Source organism: Montipora capricornis, chromosome 4 (assembly GCF_036669925.1).
Source record: "Montipora capricornis isolate CH-2021 chromosome 4, ASM3666992v2, whole genome shotgun sequence".
Taxonomy (NCBI): domain Eukaryota; kingdom Metazoa; phylum Cnidaria; class Anthozoa; order Scleractinia; family Acroporidae; genus Montipora; species Montipora capricornis.
The window spans coordinates 53,299,487-53,316,986 of NC_090886.1; the positions used below are offsets into that span (position 1 = coordinate 53,299,487).

General features: G+C 38.9%; 2 protein-coding genes across 3 annotated transcripts in view; both read left to right on the plus strand.

The window, feature by feature from the left end:
* The window catches only part of LOC138047399 (protein dispatched homolog 1-like), a 30,491-nt gene extending 17,946 nt beyond the window's left edge, over nt 1–12,545 (plus strand). Inside the window, exons 1-4 of one of the 2 annotated variants that reach the window (XM_068894238.1) lie at nt 2,227–2,317; nt 3,604–3,736; nt 6,878–9,494; nt 10,427–12,545. In XM_068894238.1, coding sequence (XP_068750339.1) covers nt 2,280–2,317; nt 3,604–3,736; nt 6,878–9,494; nt 10,427–10,725 — 3,087 coding nt within the window. In that variant the 5' untranslated portion in view covers nt 2,227–2,279 and the 3' untranslated portion in view covers nt 10,726–12,545. Of the gene's footprint in view, nt 1–2,226; nt 2,318–3,603; nt 3,737–6,877; nt 9,495–10,426 lie in introns of those variants that run through there. The other variant, XM_068894237.1, reaches the window with a different exon arrangement.
* A 412-nt stretch (nt 12,546–12,957) lies between these two features.
* Nucleotides 12,958–17,500, plus strand: part of LOC138047428 (serine/threonine-protein phosphatase 4 catalytic subunit) — a 14,441-nt gene continuing 9,898 nt past the window's right edge. The window contains exons 1-7 of the mRNA XM_068894274.1: nt 12,958–13,327; nt 13,519–13,590; nt 15,988–16,039; nt 16,207–16,257; nt 16,477–16,578; nt 16,826–16,888; nt 17,087–17,197. Of these exons, the coding sequence (XP_068750375.1) occupies nt 13,302–13,327; nt 13,519–13,590; nt 15,988–16,039; nt 16,207–16,257; nt 16,477–16,578; nt 16,826–16,888; nt 17,087–17,197 (477 nt within the window). The 5' untranslated portion in view covers nt 12,958–13,301. The remainder of the gene's footprint in view (nt 13,328–13,518; nt 13,591–15,987; nt 16,040–16,206; nt 16,258–16,476; nt 16,579–16,825; nt 16,889–17,086; nt 17,198–17,500) is intronic.

The following is a 17,500-nucleotide window of genomic DNA, read 5'->3' on the forward strand; positions in this document are numbered from 1 at the left end:
CTCGTAAAATACGAAATTTAGAAACATATAAACTCGTACAGAGTTCGATGGGTAGTAAGTAAGGCCGTTAAATGCAAATATCCAGCAAAGCTGACCATGAAACCATTCAAATAGGTTTAAGTTTAAAACTAACGACGATTTCAGTGCGACTTGCGGGCTATTTTGTTGGTGCAGAGTGGTTGACGAAATGGATCGTACTTAATCTCCTGGAAATTACAGGCAAACCTCCTCGCTAGTTTGATAATCCACAGTACGTTAGAACTTAGCAGAAATGTTTTGCTCCAGAATTTGTCACCTGTCAATCATTGTGACTGTGCCGCACCAATCAGAAGCCCCCGTTCGTGGGCGGACGGGTCTTCTTGCAAGCGTTCCCTCAGTCTCTTGCCCCAACTTTCGCGCGGCCAGTTTGCAGAAAATCGGTTCGAAACTCTTCTGTCGAACAGGAACGCTTGCTACGCAGGCTACCGCTAGTTTCGCTCACCTTTCTTCATATGGAATATAAATAGACATCTCATACTCACGAAAACAACGAAAATTGTACACAAACGGTTTCATGATCGTGTTGGCCTGTAGCTTCACTCGCGCATGCACTCGAATGAGCGGGTGACGCATGCGTAATGCCGATCTTGTAACCCCCTCATTTTTCCTGATTTTGCAACTTAACTCGCTTTATATATCTCTGCTTCCGGACAGTGAATTTTTTTCATTTTTTGCATGTTAGCTTAGATTAATTTAAAACGTTTGTCTTTCAATTTTAAAAAAATTCTGTAGTTAAAAAAGAAATTAGCGACACTTTTCATAAAAACTTATTTTTCTGAAAAACTGACCTACAGATTTTGTTGAATTTTAAATATTTTAGAGATTATTTCTAACATTATCTGGTAATGCTGAATGGGAAGATTTCACCGTCCCGTTTTTTTTCAAAAAAGACAATATTGTTGATTTTAAGGCTCAAGGAAATGCCTTATATCGTTGCCATGGTAACGTTATTTAGGAGGAAAATGTCATGTGAGAAATCTATGATGGGTACTTAATCAACCTCGTCCCCAGGGCGATACCCTGGCCAAATTTTGTCTTGATATGATTACCCTAACTGTATCTAAAAACAGAATATGTTTATTTGTTTGAAAAAGGAGAAACTATTTCGAGCCTCCTTAAATAACAATAACCACAACCACAGGTTTTCTGAGCCCGCGAGACTGAGCACCCCCGCAAACCATTGTTGGTATTAGTAGGGTTATTAAAGTGTATCATAAAGCGCATAAATTATATCAAAGAGATATATCAGCATATATAGGCACCTATAGCAAAGTATATACATGGATATCCATCTATCCCCATATATCTCTCTGTATACCCATGTATTTCCATGTATACCCATGTATTTTAAGGATGAACATGGATATACATGGATATACATGACTGTACGTGAATATACATGGGTATACATGTGTATACATGGATATACATGGGTATATCCATGGGTATATCCATGGGTATACATGGATATTTAACAATTATTCTACGAGGGCACGCTGGATATGAAATTAATGATATATATAACCAACGAGGCGCGTAGCGCCGAGTTGGTTATGATCATTTCATATCCAGTAAGCCCGAGTAGAATAATTGTTTTATTAAAAAACCCAACATCACAACTCTTTTATGTTGAATTTATTTGGCCATTTTTTCTCGGAGCCGCAAAACTGTGTATTTGCTGCTGTGTTCATTGACCATATTTGGTAGTGCAGGTATATGAGCTGATAACATGTGTCCGGCGAGCCAATGAAAATGCTGGAAATGTGATATCCGTAGTTCAGTTTTTAATAAACATGGATATTCACCGGTATTTACCTTTATATATAACAATTTTTAAACACTTTCAAACTATTATGATACACTTTAATAACCCTACTTAAAGTACCAACCCCATTGTTTTAACGGAAACCGCTGGTCAGCAACCTTGGTGTACTTGAAGCGGGTTGAAAAAAAAAATCATTTCAAAGGACTTCTGAGATCAATAGTATAACCAGAATGTACCTCAATATACCGTTATCGCGGTTGCGCGCATTTTCGGCTGTGTTCAGAGTACGTGTTCTTGGCCAAAGAAAAATTGACTCTGGGGACGGGAATCGGAGGTCAATTACGGAACTGAGCCCAGAGGTACAGCAACTGATTCGGCAACAATTGGTCAGGTGATAATCCTGCCTCTCGGTCCCAACCCCAAACTCTACGGAGGAAACCCTGGGGAGATCTTGCTTCCTTGAAGAAAACAAAAAATGGGCAGGTTGAAGCTCGGTTGTTCTCGAAAATTAAGGTACAAACTTTGATCTATATATATATATATTAAATGTTGTCGAAATTGCATCCGTTGGAAACTCGGCAAGAATCCAAGTTCCAGATGAGATGTTTCAACGACAATTTAATCTTCTAACCCGAGAAATAACCACCTTTCAACGGGGCGTACCTAATCGATATTTTCGATACTCGATTGAAATCGATCGTAATCGATAATAATTAATCACTTTCCCAAAATTTGTGTGGAATAGCTAAAACTATGAGTTGTCAAGCACTTTTATCATGAGCCTCTGGCTCAGGAAATTAGATGACCACTCCCTGTGTTATTTGACTTTAAATAAATTATCATCATCACTATCTATTAAAGACAGTTAAAAAATAACTTTGTTAAGGTGATTCCCTGGTTTTGCATTGTGCAACCCTACTGCGCATGATTTCTTGCACCATTGGTGTGTGCATTAGTTTGCGCACATTGATAAAATGGTGGATTTGCATTGACGCCCAGCTTAATCTGTCAAGGAATGGACCCCCAATTTTAATGGTGTTATGTTCTCGTCATAAGTACATGGAAAACATATTTTAAGGAGAAAAAAAGTTGGATGGTAGAAGTTGTAGTATTTATATATAAATGACATGAAACTGCATTTGGAGCCAGACACTGAGTGTGAGGTGATGATGTAGCGGTCCAATTTGCTTCCATTCCTTTGCAAGATTGAGCAATTTGAAATCACTTTTCTGAAAGATTTTAGCTGGACAAAGAAGTAGGCTCAAGTTTTCAGTAATATTCAGTAGCTTTTACAATATAAGAACAATTTTTCTGGGTGATCAAGTTTCGAACGCTTCTCACATAAATCAGAGAAAAACTCTTGGAATAAAGGGCACGCAGCATGAAAGCAAGCACGTTGACCCCATTTTTTTAATTGCATTTTTTAAATGTCCTGTCCTGTGCATGAATGTCAGTTGTTCCAAGTTTGGCAAAAATCTGGATAGTACATCATTGTCAAGGGAATTACCTTTAAGTAGTAAAGCATTCATTGACTTGTCCACTTAGTCTGCTGGTGCAACAAAGTCCTCCTATAGAAGCCAAGCTCAAGTCGAATTACTTTGCTGACAGACCATCAACAGCCGGCCAACAGAAGATCGGCAAGCATGTATCCTTTCACCAAACCAACCAATACACCAAACCTGGCCAATACTATTTGAGAACTGCATACTCATGGACACTCTGCTGTTATCCAACAGTTGTCTAACAGTAAAACAGGACTGTTCATCATGAAGAAAGTGATCATTTTATTTTTTTACTAGGTTTACCAGGCATGACTTGATTGCCCTGTGCTTGGCTATTCTCATCCCGATCACTTGTATAGCACTTACAATGGTTTCAGTTCTACCAGCACTAGGAGCAAAACCGTTGCCTAGTTTTAACGAGCCCACAAAAGTAAGTTTCCTGTTATACATTCTGCCAACTGTCAGGGGATTTTGGCCAATACATCCACAGTTCACAGAGTGACATGTTTAAAAAAGCCTTTAAAAAAGCAGTCAGACAGCTAAGGTTTTAGCTAATTCTATATAATATCTATGTTCTTTTGAGTAATTGGGCTTTTTATTGTATATAGCTGTGTCATGTAATAGTTTTTGGATTTCCGTTTCTTTATTTCTCTCCGCTTATTAGCATATTTTTTTTGCTAGAGGTCTAATCAACCTCATCAATCCCGAGATTAAATAAAGCTTCATTCTTCATTCATTCACTGGGTGATAAGTTAGTTAGACTACGTGCAGTCCCCCTTTTTTTTCTGAGAGCCTCGCACCTTTTTGGCCATACCTTAAAACCCCACACTTCCCCTCCCCTTTAAAGTTATCTTGGCTCTCAGGGAGTAAAGTTGATACCAGTGTGTCCTCATTCTGATTCCAAGACTTGTCACCTTAATGATATTAGTAGTATTATGTGCATTGAGTTTGTTGGTTCTGTATTCTGCTCTCAGTTGTATTCTGGCCCTCCCTTATTCCTAAAGAAAAGTTGATTTAATGTGAGTTGAATGTGCCAAATTAATGGCTTTAAACAAATATCAGTTACAAGGCAGAGTTGATGGTTTCTCCTCTGAAAATGTCCTTAACCGTTTGATTCCTGAACGGTCCTCCACTCACGTGTAAAATTGTGTGGTGTCAGACAGGGTAAAATTCAAGTCACTCCCAGGATACAATGGGTTCAATGTGCAAATCATGATAAATCACAAAAGAAACAACCATTTACAAATTCACATTGTAACATAATTAGGATAGTACATGCACTGTCATTGGTCAATAGCTGTGTTTAGATGAGAGTCTGTAAAAACGGCACAGGAATTTTGATTGGTCATTAATTTGTTGTCAGACGTGTGTTTTGATTGGCTGTTAGGAATAGACCATGTATTATTTGACGTCCAAACTGGCCTAAACTGGCCAGACTTAGTATTTTACTCTCACTGTCTAACGCCAGACGATGTTACTCGTCAATGGGAAACCCCTGGGAGTCAATGGGTTAAGAAAATCTGTTTCAATCAAGAAGTAAAAAAACAGCATTTTCCTTCATTTGTCGAATTATGTTATGAGAAATATTATTATAAAAGCAATAGAGGACTTGGGGAGTTGGGAGAATTCTTGACAGTTATGCAAACCGTTGACTGCGTCTAAGGTTGCATAACTGTCTTGAATTGTCTCAACTTCCCCTCGTGTTTAGATGAGGCTATGTAAACATGGAAAAAGTCCTGTATTGCTTAACAGTTAAACCTCTCCACTGTGGCCAGCTCATTGAAAAATGACTTGGGCTACTAACTTTTAATGTTAGGAGCCCAAATCCTGGAAAATTTTCTTTGGCAGCTGCCTTGCTTTTCGAGGTGGGCAACAATAGAGCATAATATTGAAATAATGTTGTTGTTTTTTGTTTTCTTTATTGAACCTCAGGCTCAATAAAGAAAACAAAAAAACTACCCTGGTATTTCAAAATAAGAAATTGTTACAAAATAAAGTGAATCAATTTAATCTGAATCTAGTAAGGAAGAAAGGAAAGAAAGATTAATTGTGCTCACATCAACATAAACCTCCTCAGTCTTCAAAACCTTCAGGAGTATTTTGTGCAGTTTTCGTTTCAAAAGAGGTTTACTTAAGTCACCTATCTTAGGGAGAATCGTATTCCAAATTCTCACACCAGTTCTAGAGAGGAGAACAGTTGTTGACTTGTCTAGATCTCTGGATTTAAAACTGATCTGCAGCTAAGGATCTGGTATAATAAGAATGGATCGGGTTAGGACGAATGAATAGTTTGGAAGATATTTGGAGGGGCAAAATGGTCCGTAACGTCTTGCATTAAAAGAGCAGAGGATTTAAAGTACAGTTTTAAGTGCCGGGGCAGGATTCCAGAGCTGTCAAATGATGGAAATTGGCATGCACTCTACTGTTAGAGAAGTACATTTAGGCGAAGTGCATGTTTCTGTAAGATTAAGATTTTATTCAAAAGGGAATTGGCAGCCTGGCCCAAGGCAGATAAATTGTCAAAAGAGAGAGTTGAAACGGGGACAAAGTGCCCAAGTCCTGCAATGATCCCAACACTTTTGCTTATTTTCAATGAGATATAATCAATATGGTATCTGCAAGAAAGATTGCTTTCCATCAAGATACCAAGATATTTCACACATATTCTTTACGCTGGAGACAGGTCATTATCTTCAAATCATTGTCAAAGATTCTCTGCATCATATTAGCCTTGTGTTGCTAAGGGTGCAAGGTAACAAAGTTGGATTTGCCAATACTAAGTGACAATAATAATAATAATAATAATAATAATAATAATAATAATAATAATATTTATGATTTAGCCACTCACAGACTTTAACCACTTCATCTATGCCATGTCATTAAAGAAACAAATGGTAGTAGAAATGTGGTTGCTCTTGACATGTGCTTCAACATCATTGCAGCAAATGTGGTACCCTACAGACCAATGGCATGCCATACATATCACATTTTCTGAATGTGGCTGAATCTGATTTAGGCTAAGTTAAACTTGAGCCAATGCAGTCAGCAACGGCTCTCGGCGGCCATGCACAGGGGTTTGCATTTATGGGCTTTTTTGCAGGGGCCTTTGTGTTGCGTTCCAGCTAAGTTTTTGGTCGCTGTTTGCCTGCCTTGCTTGCCATTGTTCAGTGCCTTTTTGCTCCCACTCCCCCCACCCTTTCTTGTCATCATGATGTGACCTTTGGTAAGTATATATAGGGTTGGTAAGTATTTCCAATGATTTATCAGTGTAACGGTGCCGGGGGATTGCCGCTCTCAGGGTTGCCATGGATACCTGCACCTAACCCAAGGCACCTTCCCCAAGCTCATCTATTGGTGATACGTTTAACTCTTATTAATAAAAGCAAGGTCTCATTAACACCGTTTTTCAATACTTTATTAACAAGCCACTGTTATGAGGTTGGTATGGGATGCTCTCTATTGGTATACAGGGACAAAAACTAGCCATTTTAGAGAGGTATTCTTTGGAGGGAGATTTGTGTTAGTGGTTGTGCAAACAAGTGTCATCCCTTATATTTTACTTTCATAGGGATTTGAACCAAGAGGCACAAAACTGAGTGACAAGATTATAACCTATCAAAATTACCGGTATGTGTATTCTGCTTTGACTTCGAGACCTCTGAAAGCACAAGGAGCTCCTCAAGTCCAAGTACAAAATAAGCGGAAACGACGGTCATTGCAGAATTCTCTTCAACCTCCTTTTTCTCCCAGATTTGATCACCCTGACATGGTGTTTGTGTATGAAGCCTCAGACTCTACGGTAAACTTGTTTGAGACAAACAAGCTCAAAACCATTTGCGCCATGGATGCTGACATTGTGCGTTCAAACCCATATTTTAACACTTCCTGCATAAGCCATTATTATAATAATAATGAGCCACAGTGTTACTCCAGCTGGTCTCTTGGAAATTACATTGCCCTACTCAACACCCGCAAAACATGTCAGGAAATAACTGATGAAGATGTGTCAAGGGTAAAAGCATTGCTACAGAAGTGTTCAGTTCATTTTATCCAGCAAACACTCACACAACACTGCGAGTATCCACAATTGAATAAGACTGACAGCCCAAACTGCCCATCAGTGCCAATAGATTGCATTCGACACTCTGCTGTGTACAACATTTTCCAGTTTCTTGTGGATAATAAGTTCTTGACAACCAAACAAAATACCTTTCTCAAATATACACTGTCTATACCGCCTGTGTCCAGTGATGATGAGCTTTTCGAGGAGTTGTATGACAAGTTAAAGGACAGCAATCATGTTAAAGATGGTGTGCAACTGGCAGCATTTAATTTCCGTTACTTTAAGTTTGATAAATTCAGCAAAAAGCTTTTGGCTGAGGTGATTTTCCCTGCCCTTGCAATGATTGTTGTGTTTGGAATTATGTGGTTGTTCCTTGGCTCCTTTATTCTAACTTTTTGCGCCCTCTTTTGCATTGTTTATGCAATTGGACTGGCATACTTCTTTTACAACACTGTTTTCGGCATGAAGTTTTTCCCTTTTCTAAATGTCCTCACGTTAGTGTTCTTGGTGGGCATTGGCGCTGATGATGCATTTGTGTACTATGACATATGGAGGCAAACCAGGACTGCCTACCCCAAAGCAAACATCATGCAATTGACATTAAAAACCTTGCGATATTCAGCTCTTTCTATGCTGGTTACAAGCTTGACAACAGCATCGGCATTTTTTGCTGGTACTTCTTCTACCATTACTGCCATCAAGTGTTTTGGAATATTTGCAGGAACATCCATCTTAACCAACTACCTTCTGATGATAACATACTTTCCTGCTGTTGTGGCACTGCATGAAAAGTGGGTTATGAAGTACAATGATGTTCAATCCGTGGATGATATTCCTTCAGTTGAGCCTGCAGAGGTTTCTGGACCAGGCACACAAGACATATCAAAATGCAGAGAAGGAAGCACCAATGATAATGCCAACACTCAAGAACGGCCAATCTTCTGTATTCTTCAAGTCATTGATTTTCCTTGCTCCTTAGCAGTAGCAGCTAAAAGTGCTATTCACAGATTTACTTGGAAGATCTTCGGGCGTGGTTTGCCATTCTTGATTATCAAATTTCACTGGCTTTGGATAGCCCTTCTCATTTGTCTCACCGCTGGATTTCTGTGTGTTAACTTTGTGAAACCTGGCCTTAACTTACCAGAAAGTAAAGAATTTCAATTGTTTTCAACCTCACATGTACTTGAAAAGTATGACTTAAAGTACAAGAGCTTTTTCAGATTTGAAAAGAGTGGAAGTATTAACATAGAGTTGATCTGGGGAATCAAACCTGTTGACAATGGTGACCACTTTGACCCTGACGATAAAGGAACACTTGAATTTGATGAGTCATTTGGTAACATCTTTACAGAAGCTGGACAGAAATTCCTCCATTCACTGTGTTCATCTGCCAAGAAACTGCCACTTTTTGATGAATTTAGTGGAGGTCAATGTCCCATCAATACATTAATTCAAAAATGTACAACTGGCTCTAATGCTTGCTGTGGGGAGAATGCTACCTTTCCTTTCCCACGAAAGGTTGCTGAAAAGTGTCTTTTGCGATTAGCACAGAGATCATCCACCGGGTTGCTGTTCGATCCCGAGAGCGGAGCCCTTAAAGGCTTTTCGATCAAGATAAATACCGAACAACAATACACAAATGCCTTTTCTGTTATGGATAGCTTCTATAATAAAGTTGAAACGTGGGTGAAAACTGAGATGCCCCAACCACCCCGTGGAATGCAAAATGTCTGGGTGGGCAGTTGGTGGTTTGACTTCTATGCCCTACAAAGAAGCCTCTCAGAAGGAACCTTCTCATCATTGGGAATATCTGTGGCTGTATCATTTGTCGTCATGCTGACTACAACTCTAAATGTCTTTATCAGCATCTATGCCATTATCACCATCATTGGGATCATTTGTATCACTATTGGATCGCTGGTGTTAGCAGGCTGGCAGTTGAATATATTAGAATCTATTGTGATGTCAGTAGCTGTGGGGCTTTCGATTGACTTCACCATGCATTACGGTGTGGCTTACAGGCTGGCTCCTGATAAAGCTCACAGGGAAAGCAGGGTGCGTTACTCACTGGTACACATTGGATCAGCTGTTACCATGGCAGCGCTAACAACATTTCTTACAGGTGAAAATTTGTGTCATTCCTCTGTTTATATTTTGCAATGTTTATCTCTTCCAGACACAGCACCACAGTGTTTCAGAAGCTCTTCTTTTGGTTTGAGCAAATATTTAACCCTAAAATATGTGGCATGTGATAAAAGCATGACTATTTTGGTTGGGGTGGTATGAAAATCTTGATACATTAACAAATTGCTTAATTAAGGAGTAGCACTTCGAAAAAAAAACAACAGTACTTTTGTCCTCTGTGAATCTCATTGTTTGGGGACGAGACTTTGGAGGAGACGTGTTGAATTTTGTACAACTTTGTAGAAAAATATTCACTCTTTCTTGGGTACGTGGGACACAGGTCTAAAGCTGCCTTCAAAAAAGCTCTTATGAATGTGATGCCAGATTTATGCGGTGCAAGTGTGTGTAAAGCGACAAAAACTAAGGAAGGATAAGAGTAAGGACAAATGGGAATAGGGTGGGAAATTGACGTTTATCATGTAATTGTTGTAGTTTTTGCTGCAAAGTTTGTCTTGAGCCCGTACTACGTCAGATATACTTCTTGCCGCGCGGAAGATTAACCACGCGTTATGTCATGATGGTGCCGCCGTGTTTCGGTGGATGTTCACTGTTAAAGCATGTTTATTTTCATTTGACGACGGTGTCGATTCAATCCACTAGCAACAACGTTTTACCTACCGATTGATCCAAATAAATCAGAGTTAAAACGCATGCACAGGCAGGAATTGATACCGCCACCCTCACCCTTCCCCAATCCTGTCATGGTTTAAACAGTCACTTAAGTTGTTGTTTATTTTTATTAAATATTGTTGCTGCTGTTATTTTTGCTTTAAATAGTTCATTTTCTCTATCATTATTAATTTGAGGGTTATGTTTTAATGAATAATTAAATTAATAAATAAAAAAGCACTCATTTGTTCTGTTATGTAGGTTTGATGATGATGCCGGCAACTGTTCTTGTATACTATCAGCTTGGTCAATTCTTGATGTTGGTTATGGTATTCAGTTGGTTTCATTCCACCTTCGGTTTCTTATCCATCTGTGCTGTGATTGGTCCTAAGGACAATTTCGGACAGCTCAGCATCGCTCACCTCCTCCGACGGTGTGGTTTATGTCGTGTTGAACCGGAGGCGCCCCAAAATCCAGCTGAAGGAGACGAAACTGTTACGCTAAGCTCCGTGGGCACTGCTATAGAAGTTGGAAAAAAAGACACTACCACTAATCTGTAAATTATTTGTACAAGGGAACTAGTCGAGGTGATCGTAATTCAGGCATAAGAAGCTTCACAAACCAATCAGAATATCGGACCGGATCAATTCGGATCGCTCTCCTCGGATCGACGGATCGATCGCGCATATTACTTCGCGCAAACATTACACAACACAAGAACTTTTATTATCTATACGCTTGCAAAACTGTAGTTTTTATAAACATTTACTCTTCGATCGAACTGACTCTTGCCTTCGATCGAACTGACCTTTGGTTTCGATCGAAACGAACTTCGATCAAAACGACCTTCGATCGAAACGACCGGTTACCAATAGAATGATAACTAAACTAATCTTGGTGAAATCGGCGCAAACGTCGAATAGTTTTGGCTTAAAAAACAGTTTTTCGCTCGATCCGAGTTGATCCGGTCTGACTTTTGACTACCAGCCCAATCAGAATCCAGAACTAGCTTGGCAGCACTGCACTTGGTAAAGGACAGAATCAACGATCATCAGAGGGTGATTTTTTAGATCTTTCGCACTAGAAGTCCCAGGAAATCCGTTTGAGTGTTAGTCACAGACATGAATGGGCCCGAACAATACATACTTACTTAATTGACTGCTCCCCATAGGGGCTTTTCAGGGCCAATGAAACAATCAACGAAAGAACAGAACACAACAACAACAACTGTTAAGAATCCCAACTGGCCGGAGGCAAACCAGTTGGCTATTTACAAGTGCAGCTGGGAAGTTGAACCAGGGACTGCCAGGAACAAATTCAACGAGTGGTCAGAGCGGGTCTTGAACCCGGCATCTCCGGATCTCAAGGCAAGCGCCCTAACCACTGGGCTACACTGCAATGAAACAGAATACACGCACTGATGGATTTGTTGTGATTTCTAATGCTACAAATTACCCTTTGATAGTAAATTCATTTGGTAAACTACTTTGCTGTGCGAAGGCGATTATGTAATTGTTTTCAAAACACTATTTGACTTGGTGGGAGTTTACGCGAGGGTGCCAGAAATTAATTTGAATCGGCTCCCAATCAAGAGTTTTTTTTTGAGTTTGTATACTTTTTGAAATTTTAGTTGTTTAAGTATCACCAAGCGAGCATTTTTACATATATATTTTTTAACCTTTAATATATTATTTACTTGTGTCATTCAGTTTGAAATGGTCAACAATTTATTTGATTAAAACCTTTAGAAGCAAAACAACATATGTCAGGTTAGGAACCTATCACTGTCGTTTTGTTTTTCAAGATTATTGTTAGCGTGCTGCTTTCAAGACCATTTGTTAAAATTATTGGCGGCTGTACATGTGCGACTTTTACCTTCGAATCTGTTGGTTGGTAAGCTTGTTTAATAAGCACCGCTTCTGTAATTAAACGGCGCGATATGCTACTTAATTTAAGGACATCTTCAAGGTTTCCTTTATGAAAATCATGATCGACCTCACCTCGTTGTCTGTTACCATTCTTGTCTTTGGCACATGCCGTATCAAAAGTTTTAAAATAAGTGTCAGGGGCCGAGGAGAGGCAGGGGCTGGGGGACTCCCACAGTTTTCTCCTAAACGTCTCCCTCCTGCCCTCACAGTTTCGTGATCCAGGCCAAAACCTACCCACCCCTCCCAAAACCACTTTCAAACGTACTCCGCGGCCCCTGAGTGTATGAGACGAACTGAAGTCACTGTGTGACATTGTGATAAGCCATTTTCGACATGTAAGAAAAAAAAACCACTATATCAGTATTGTGTATTGACGTTGTCGTGCTCCGGCCAAGGCAACGCAATATTCTCTGTAAATAAAAGCTTCAAATTAAAAGCCAGCAAGGTTTGGATCTAGTTTCGTCGTCATTTTTAGTTAATCATGATAATTCACCGCCACTCCACCATCGGACAGTGGAAGTAAGTGTATGATTCTGAGCTACTTTGTAATCAAGAGTGTGGTCTGTTTCTTTATTGAAATGTCACGTCTTTCCCTTGGGCCTACTAGTATCATATATTTGCACACAGCGTGGACCAACTCCACCGCGGTTTGTAAATGGCCAACTCGCTTCCTTCCTCTAGTTGGAATTTTTTCCACAGGTGTGTTCATTTGTTCGACACTTAAATGCACCGCCCTGTGAGCTGCACGCTTAGAGCAAGTGAATTATGTAGCTAAGCCTGGTTAAAACCATTTCCGCATTTTTGGTAACGATTCCGCGCCAAGCCCTACGCCTCTTTCACACATGTTCGTAATTCCCACGTGACATAGATTACGCGCCTTACAGCAGCACTTAACATGGCGGCTGTGGGAAATGACACCGTTTCATAAATCCTCGAAATTTGACATCGTTTAGCGTTTGAGATCATTTAACTCATCGACGTAAGATAAATAGTGTAAGTTGTCGTTCTCGCTTGCGAAGACAGTTTGCCTTTTGTGTTGAAACGTTTGAGACTCTTTCGTTTCGACCTCAATCGTCTGACGTGAATTGAAAAGTATCAGTCTGATTTGAGAATTGAGAGAATCAAGCTTAAGTTTCCTATTGGTGGAAAATAAAGTAGAACTGTTTTAAAGTCATTTAGGGGACATTAAATCGATTTCAAGAATAAAAATGACGGACTGCAGCGATTTGGACCGGTAAGTGTATTATTTAGTCTATGAAAATCTGCTGAGATCGCATTGTTTATCTTCAGTTCCGTTATATCTGAGAACTCGTTAACCGGTTTAGGGTTTTCTCTCAAGATTTTTTCAAATTGACAACTAAAGGAAATCACTATTTTCTACATGTAGCTGTGTGGGTGTAATGGCAAAAAACGTTTTTCCTTCAGGCAAATTGAAAAGCTGAGGCGGTGCGAGCTCATAACTGAGAAGGAAGTGAAACAGTTGTGTGCAAAAGCCAGGTTTGTCCGCTTTTTAGGTAGTGTAATAATACTTGACTATTATCAACTTGACTGTTCTTACATTTGACCAATCCATCACACGAAAGTGAAAACCTGTGATGACGGCCTTTTTGGTGACATCAACTGTCGACTGCTCGGAAGAATGGGTTACTTCAAACCTGATCTTGGTTGTTCAAAAGGTGGATAATGGTATCCACCGGGTGAATCACTATCCAGCGGATAAACACTAGCAAAACCAATTCAGTTATTCAGTGGATAGCGCTATCGACTGTTCATACAACTGGGGCCTGACCAGTAATTGACAAGTGTCGGAACAGTGTTTGCAAGCCAACAGTCTGCTGGATTACTTTGAAAGGAACCGGTGCAAGATCAAAAACTCAATATAACAAGGTCCGCACATGAAAGGAAGAAGTAGAAACTACTAAATTCTCTAAGTGACGCTCTCAGGAGGAGAAGGGTTAATTTAAGATGACTTGCCGGGGTTTCAATTAAATCTGAAGTTAGCAGCCAGTTTGTATAGGTAATCATATGATTTCGAGTGCAATTTGGAATAAATAAGTATGAGGACATTTTTTCAAAGATGCACAAAATTTGGGTGAGTACAATTTTTAGTCAAAAAATTTGCAAGTGCTTATTTATTCCAAATTGCATGAGAAAAATCATTTGGTTACTTAATAATGTACATGAAAAAATTGGAGATTGTTAGAAGCAGAAGCAAAACTTGCATATCATTGAAAAATTTGCACCATGAAGGGCTTGAATTTGACTGGTTATCAATGCAAACATTTCACCTTTATTGCACTATTTCAACTTTCTGCTGACGTCATTGCTGAGAGAAAAGCTGGTAACTTGAATGGCTGGTAAAAATGACTGGTTATCAGCTCTTAACAAGAACCCTGACTATCGGACATTGACAATAGAAAACGGACAAGCTTTTGTACTTCATTTTCTAATTTTGGCTGGGTTGTCCATTGTCTTTTCTTTGAGCAATATCATTTTACCAAAATCTAGTCACCCCTTAAACTTTCTGGTCCTGTGGGACAACCGGACGACCACTAATGTCGAGCACTGGTATGTTTTGTGTGATCGGTGTTGACACCCGTGGTAAGCCCTCTCATTGGGGGTTCCTTTTTTGCTTCATTGACCTCTCTTAGTACATGTGTGTAACATTTACTGACATGTTTAACTTAAGTTTCCAAGCCTTACTTTCCTGCTTCTTTTATCAAGAATGCCCTAGACGTTGGGTCAAATGTGTAATGGTTCTCTTTGTTAAGGTTGCTGAAACAAATAAAATGGTGTGAATCTGCAAATAAATAGATCTAAGAGATGATTACTATTTAACCCATTGACACCTCAAACACCCTAGGATGACCCCAGATGACGAGTAGTATTTTACTCTGTCTAACGCCAGACGATTTTACTTGTCACTGGGGAGCCCCTGGGAGTCATTAGGTTAAAATAGTCTGTCAAGTCTCACTCCCAGGAGTCAGTGGATTATGGAGGGGACATTTTTTTTTTTGACTGCCTAACACATTGACACCTCAAATGCCCTAGGATGCCCCCAGTAAAATTGTCTGGGTTAAGTGTTTAGTTATTTGGCTCAAAATTTTGCATGGATGTATCATTTTAAAAGCACAGCAGCCTGTACATGCCAGCACTTCCTTGTTGATGCAAGACATTGATAGGTGCATTATTTTGATTATCCATTAATTTACATGTATATTCAGGATAAGATTTATCAATATCAGGGATACTGTTAGAATTACAGGTTGTCTACCATTTACCAAAAAAATCCGGAAATTTCGGTTGGAATGTAAATGGTAAGCCTATTTTGGTCTTCCCAAACAGAAAATTTCCGGAGAAAACGGGATTTCTCGAAAGTTAGGCCAAAATTCCGAAGCGGAAAATGTGTTTACCATTTTCATTCCTGCATGATTTTGCCTCCCTCTGGACTCTCTTGGTAAACGTGAACGAATTTTGCAAATGGTGCACGCCTATCCCAACTAAACTTCCCATTCGGGATTTTTTTGCTTACCATTTGAACAAACCTAGTACCAACTGGTACACAAGATGACAATCATAATCTGACTTTTTGCCAAACTGCTATAAAATGTTCATAGATTTTTGAGGTCATTATAAAAGGGAATCTTTGCTGAAGTTATTGCTTACTGTACATGTTCATTTTGATTGATTAAAATTTCGATTTTCAAAGCATCATTGCTTGGAGAATATATGGTACCATATATCATGTTCAAATTTTCAGAGATAGTTGATTATGCAATGCACTTTCAATATTCGGTACTTTATTCTTGGCTGACTGATGAGAAAACTAAATCCCTGTGCTGATGGGCCAAAAAGTGTAAACAAGAGATTAATTTTTTTTTTGGTTAAAAACAGGGAAATCCTGGTAGAAGAGTCGAATGTTCAAAAAGTGGATTCACCTGTAACTGTAAGTGGTGATTTCTTCTTTTTTTGTTTTTGTTTTTTGAACCAACTTATTTTAAACCTCAATCATCCAAACTTGTGGGGACTGGTGTAAATATTCATTTTAGCAGTAGATGCTAAGTTTGAAATGAGGAGCATCTTTGTTGAGCGTCATGATCATTCTTTTTCCAGGTTTGTGGTGATATCCATGGACAGTTTTATGATTTAAAAGAACTTTTTAAGGTTTGTTTTCTAAGTATTTGATATATGTTGGTAAATCTATTGACATGTTACTTGCATTAAAATATTTGTTATTTTATTATTGCTGTGACATACCTAGGGCATTAATTTTATCTTTGATTCAAGGCAACTTTCATTCATGAATGGCAAAGACAGAGTGTTCAAATTTTTCTTTATAGCCATATTTTTTCATTGATGCTTGCATAATCTCATTGTTTGTAGGTTGGAGGTGATGTTCCAGATACCAATTACCTCTTTATGGGAGACTTTGTGGACAGAGGCTTTTACAGTGTAGAGACCTTTCTTTTACTATTGGCATTAAAGGTGAGGTTTTTCCTGAGGAAAGTTCTTTATACATACATGTACCATGCATGCAGTACTTTTTACATCTACCATAGTTTCACATGATCAGAATGGAAAGCAACTCCTTTTTTTTTTGGAATAGGATTCATTGTGACATATGTTATTTGCTGGCGGGGAGGTCACTTTTGTCTTTTGTGACAAAAATATAGAAAATGATTTCAAGTGTTTCCAATATACTCACCTTTTAACGTACCATTTCTTTCACAAGGTGCGATATCCTGACAGAATAACCTTAATAAGAGGGAACCATGAAAGTAGACAGATAACACAGGTAGGTTTCAGTTTTACAGCTGCACAAGCAATTATTGTTGACAAACAATGTACACATTGCAGTATGTTCTTTGTTGATAGCATTGGCTGATCTTTTCTCATTTTATCTCTCATCTATTTCATTTTGTATCTTATTAAATTTCTTCCATTCCTAACCTCATCTAGAATGTACGTGTGTATGTATATTCTATATTTGCAGGTTTATGGGTTTTACGATGAATGTCTTAAGAAATATGGCTCTATAACAGTGTGGAGATACTGTACAGAGATCTTTGATTATCTTAGTTTGTCGGCAATTATTGATGATAGGGTAAGTCGGAACAAAGGTACATGTACTATTTAACTTAAAATAGAAAGTGAGGCTGGTGTTGACCCTGTTATGATACAGACCTTCCTCCTTTTTGTATGTTAATGCTGTTGTTGTCATGCTAATTAGTAAGAATTTACATGAGAAAGGCACTGAGGTTCCTATCAAAACAAGGTCAACTGCAGCCTCACTTTCATTCATAGGCCAGGCAACTAAGCACACAACTGTAAAATGGACTATTATTATTTAGTATCACCCAACTAGTGGACTAATGCAAATCCTGTATTTTCATTGGCTACGCTACTA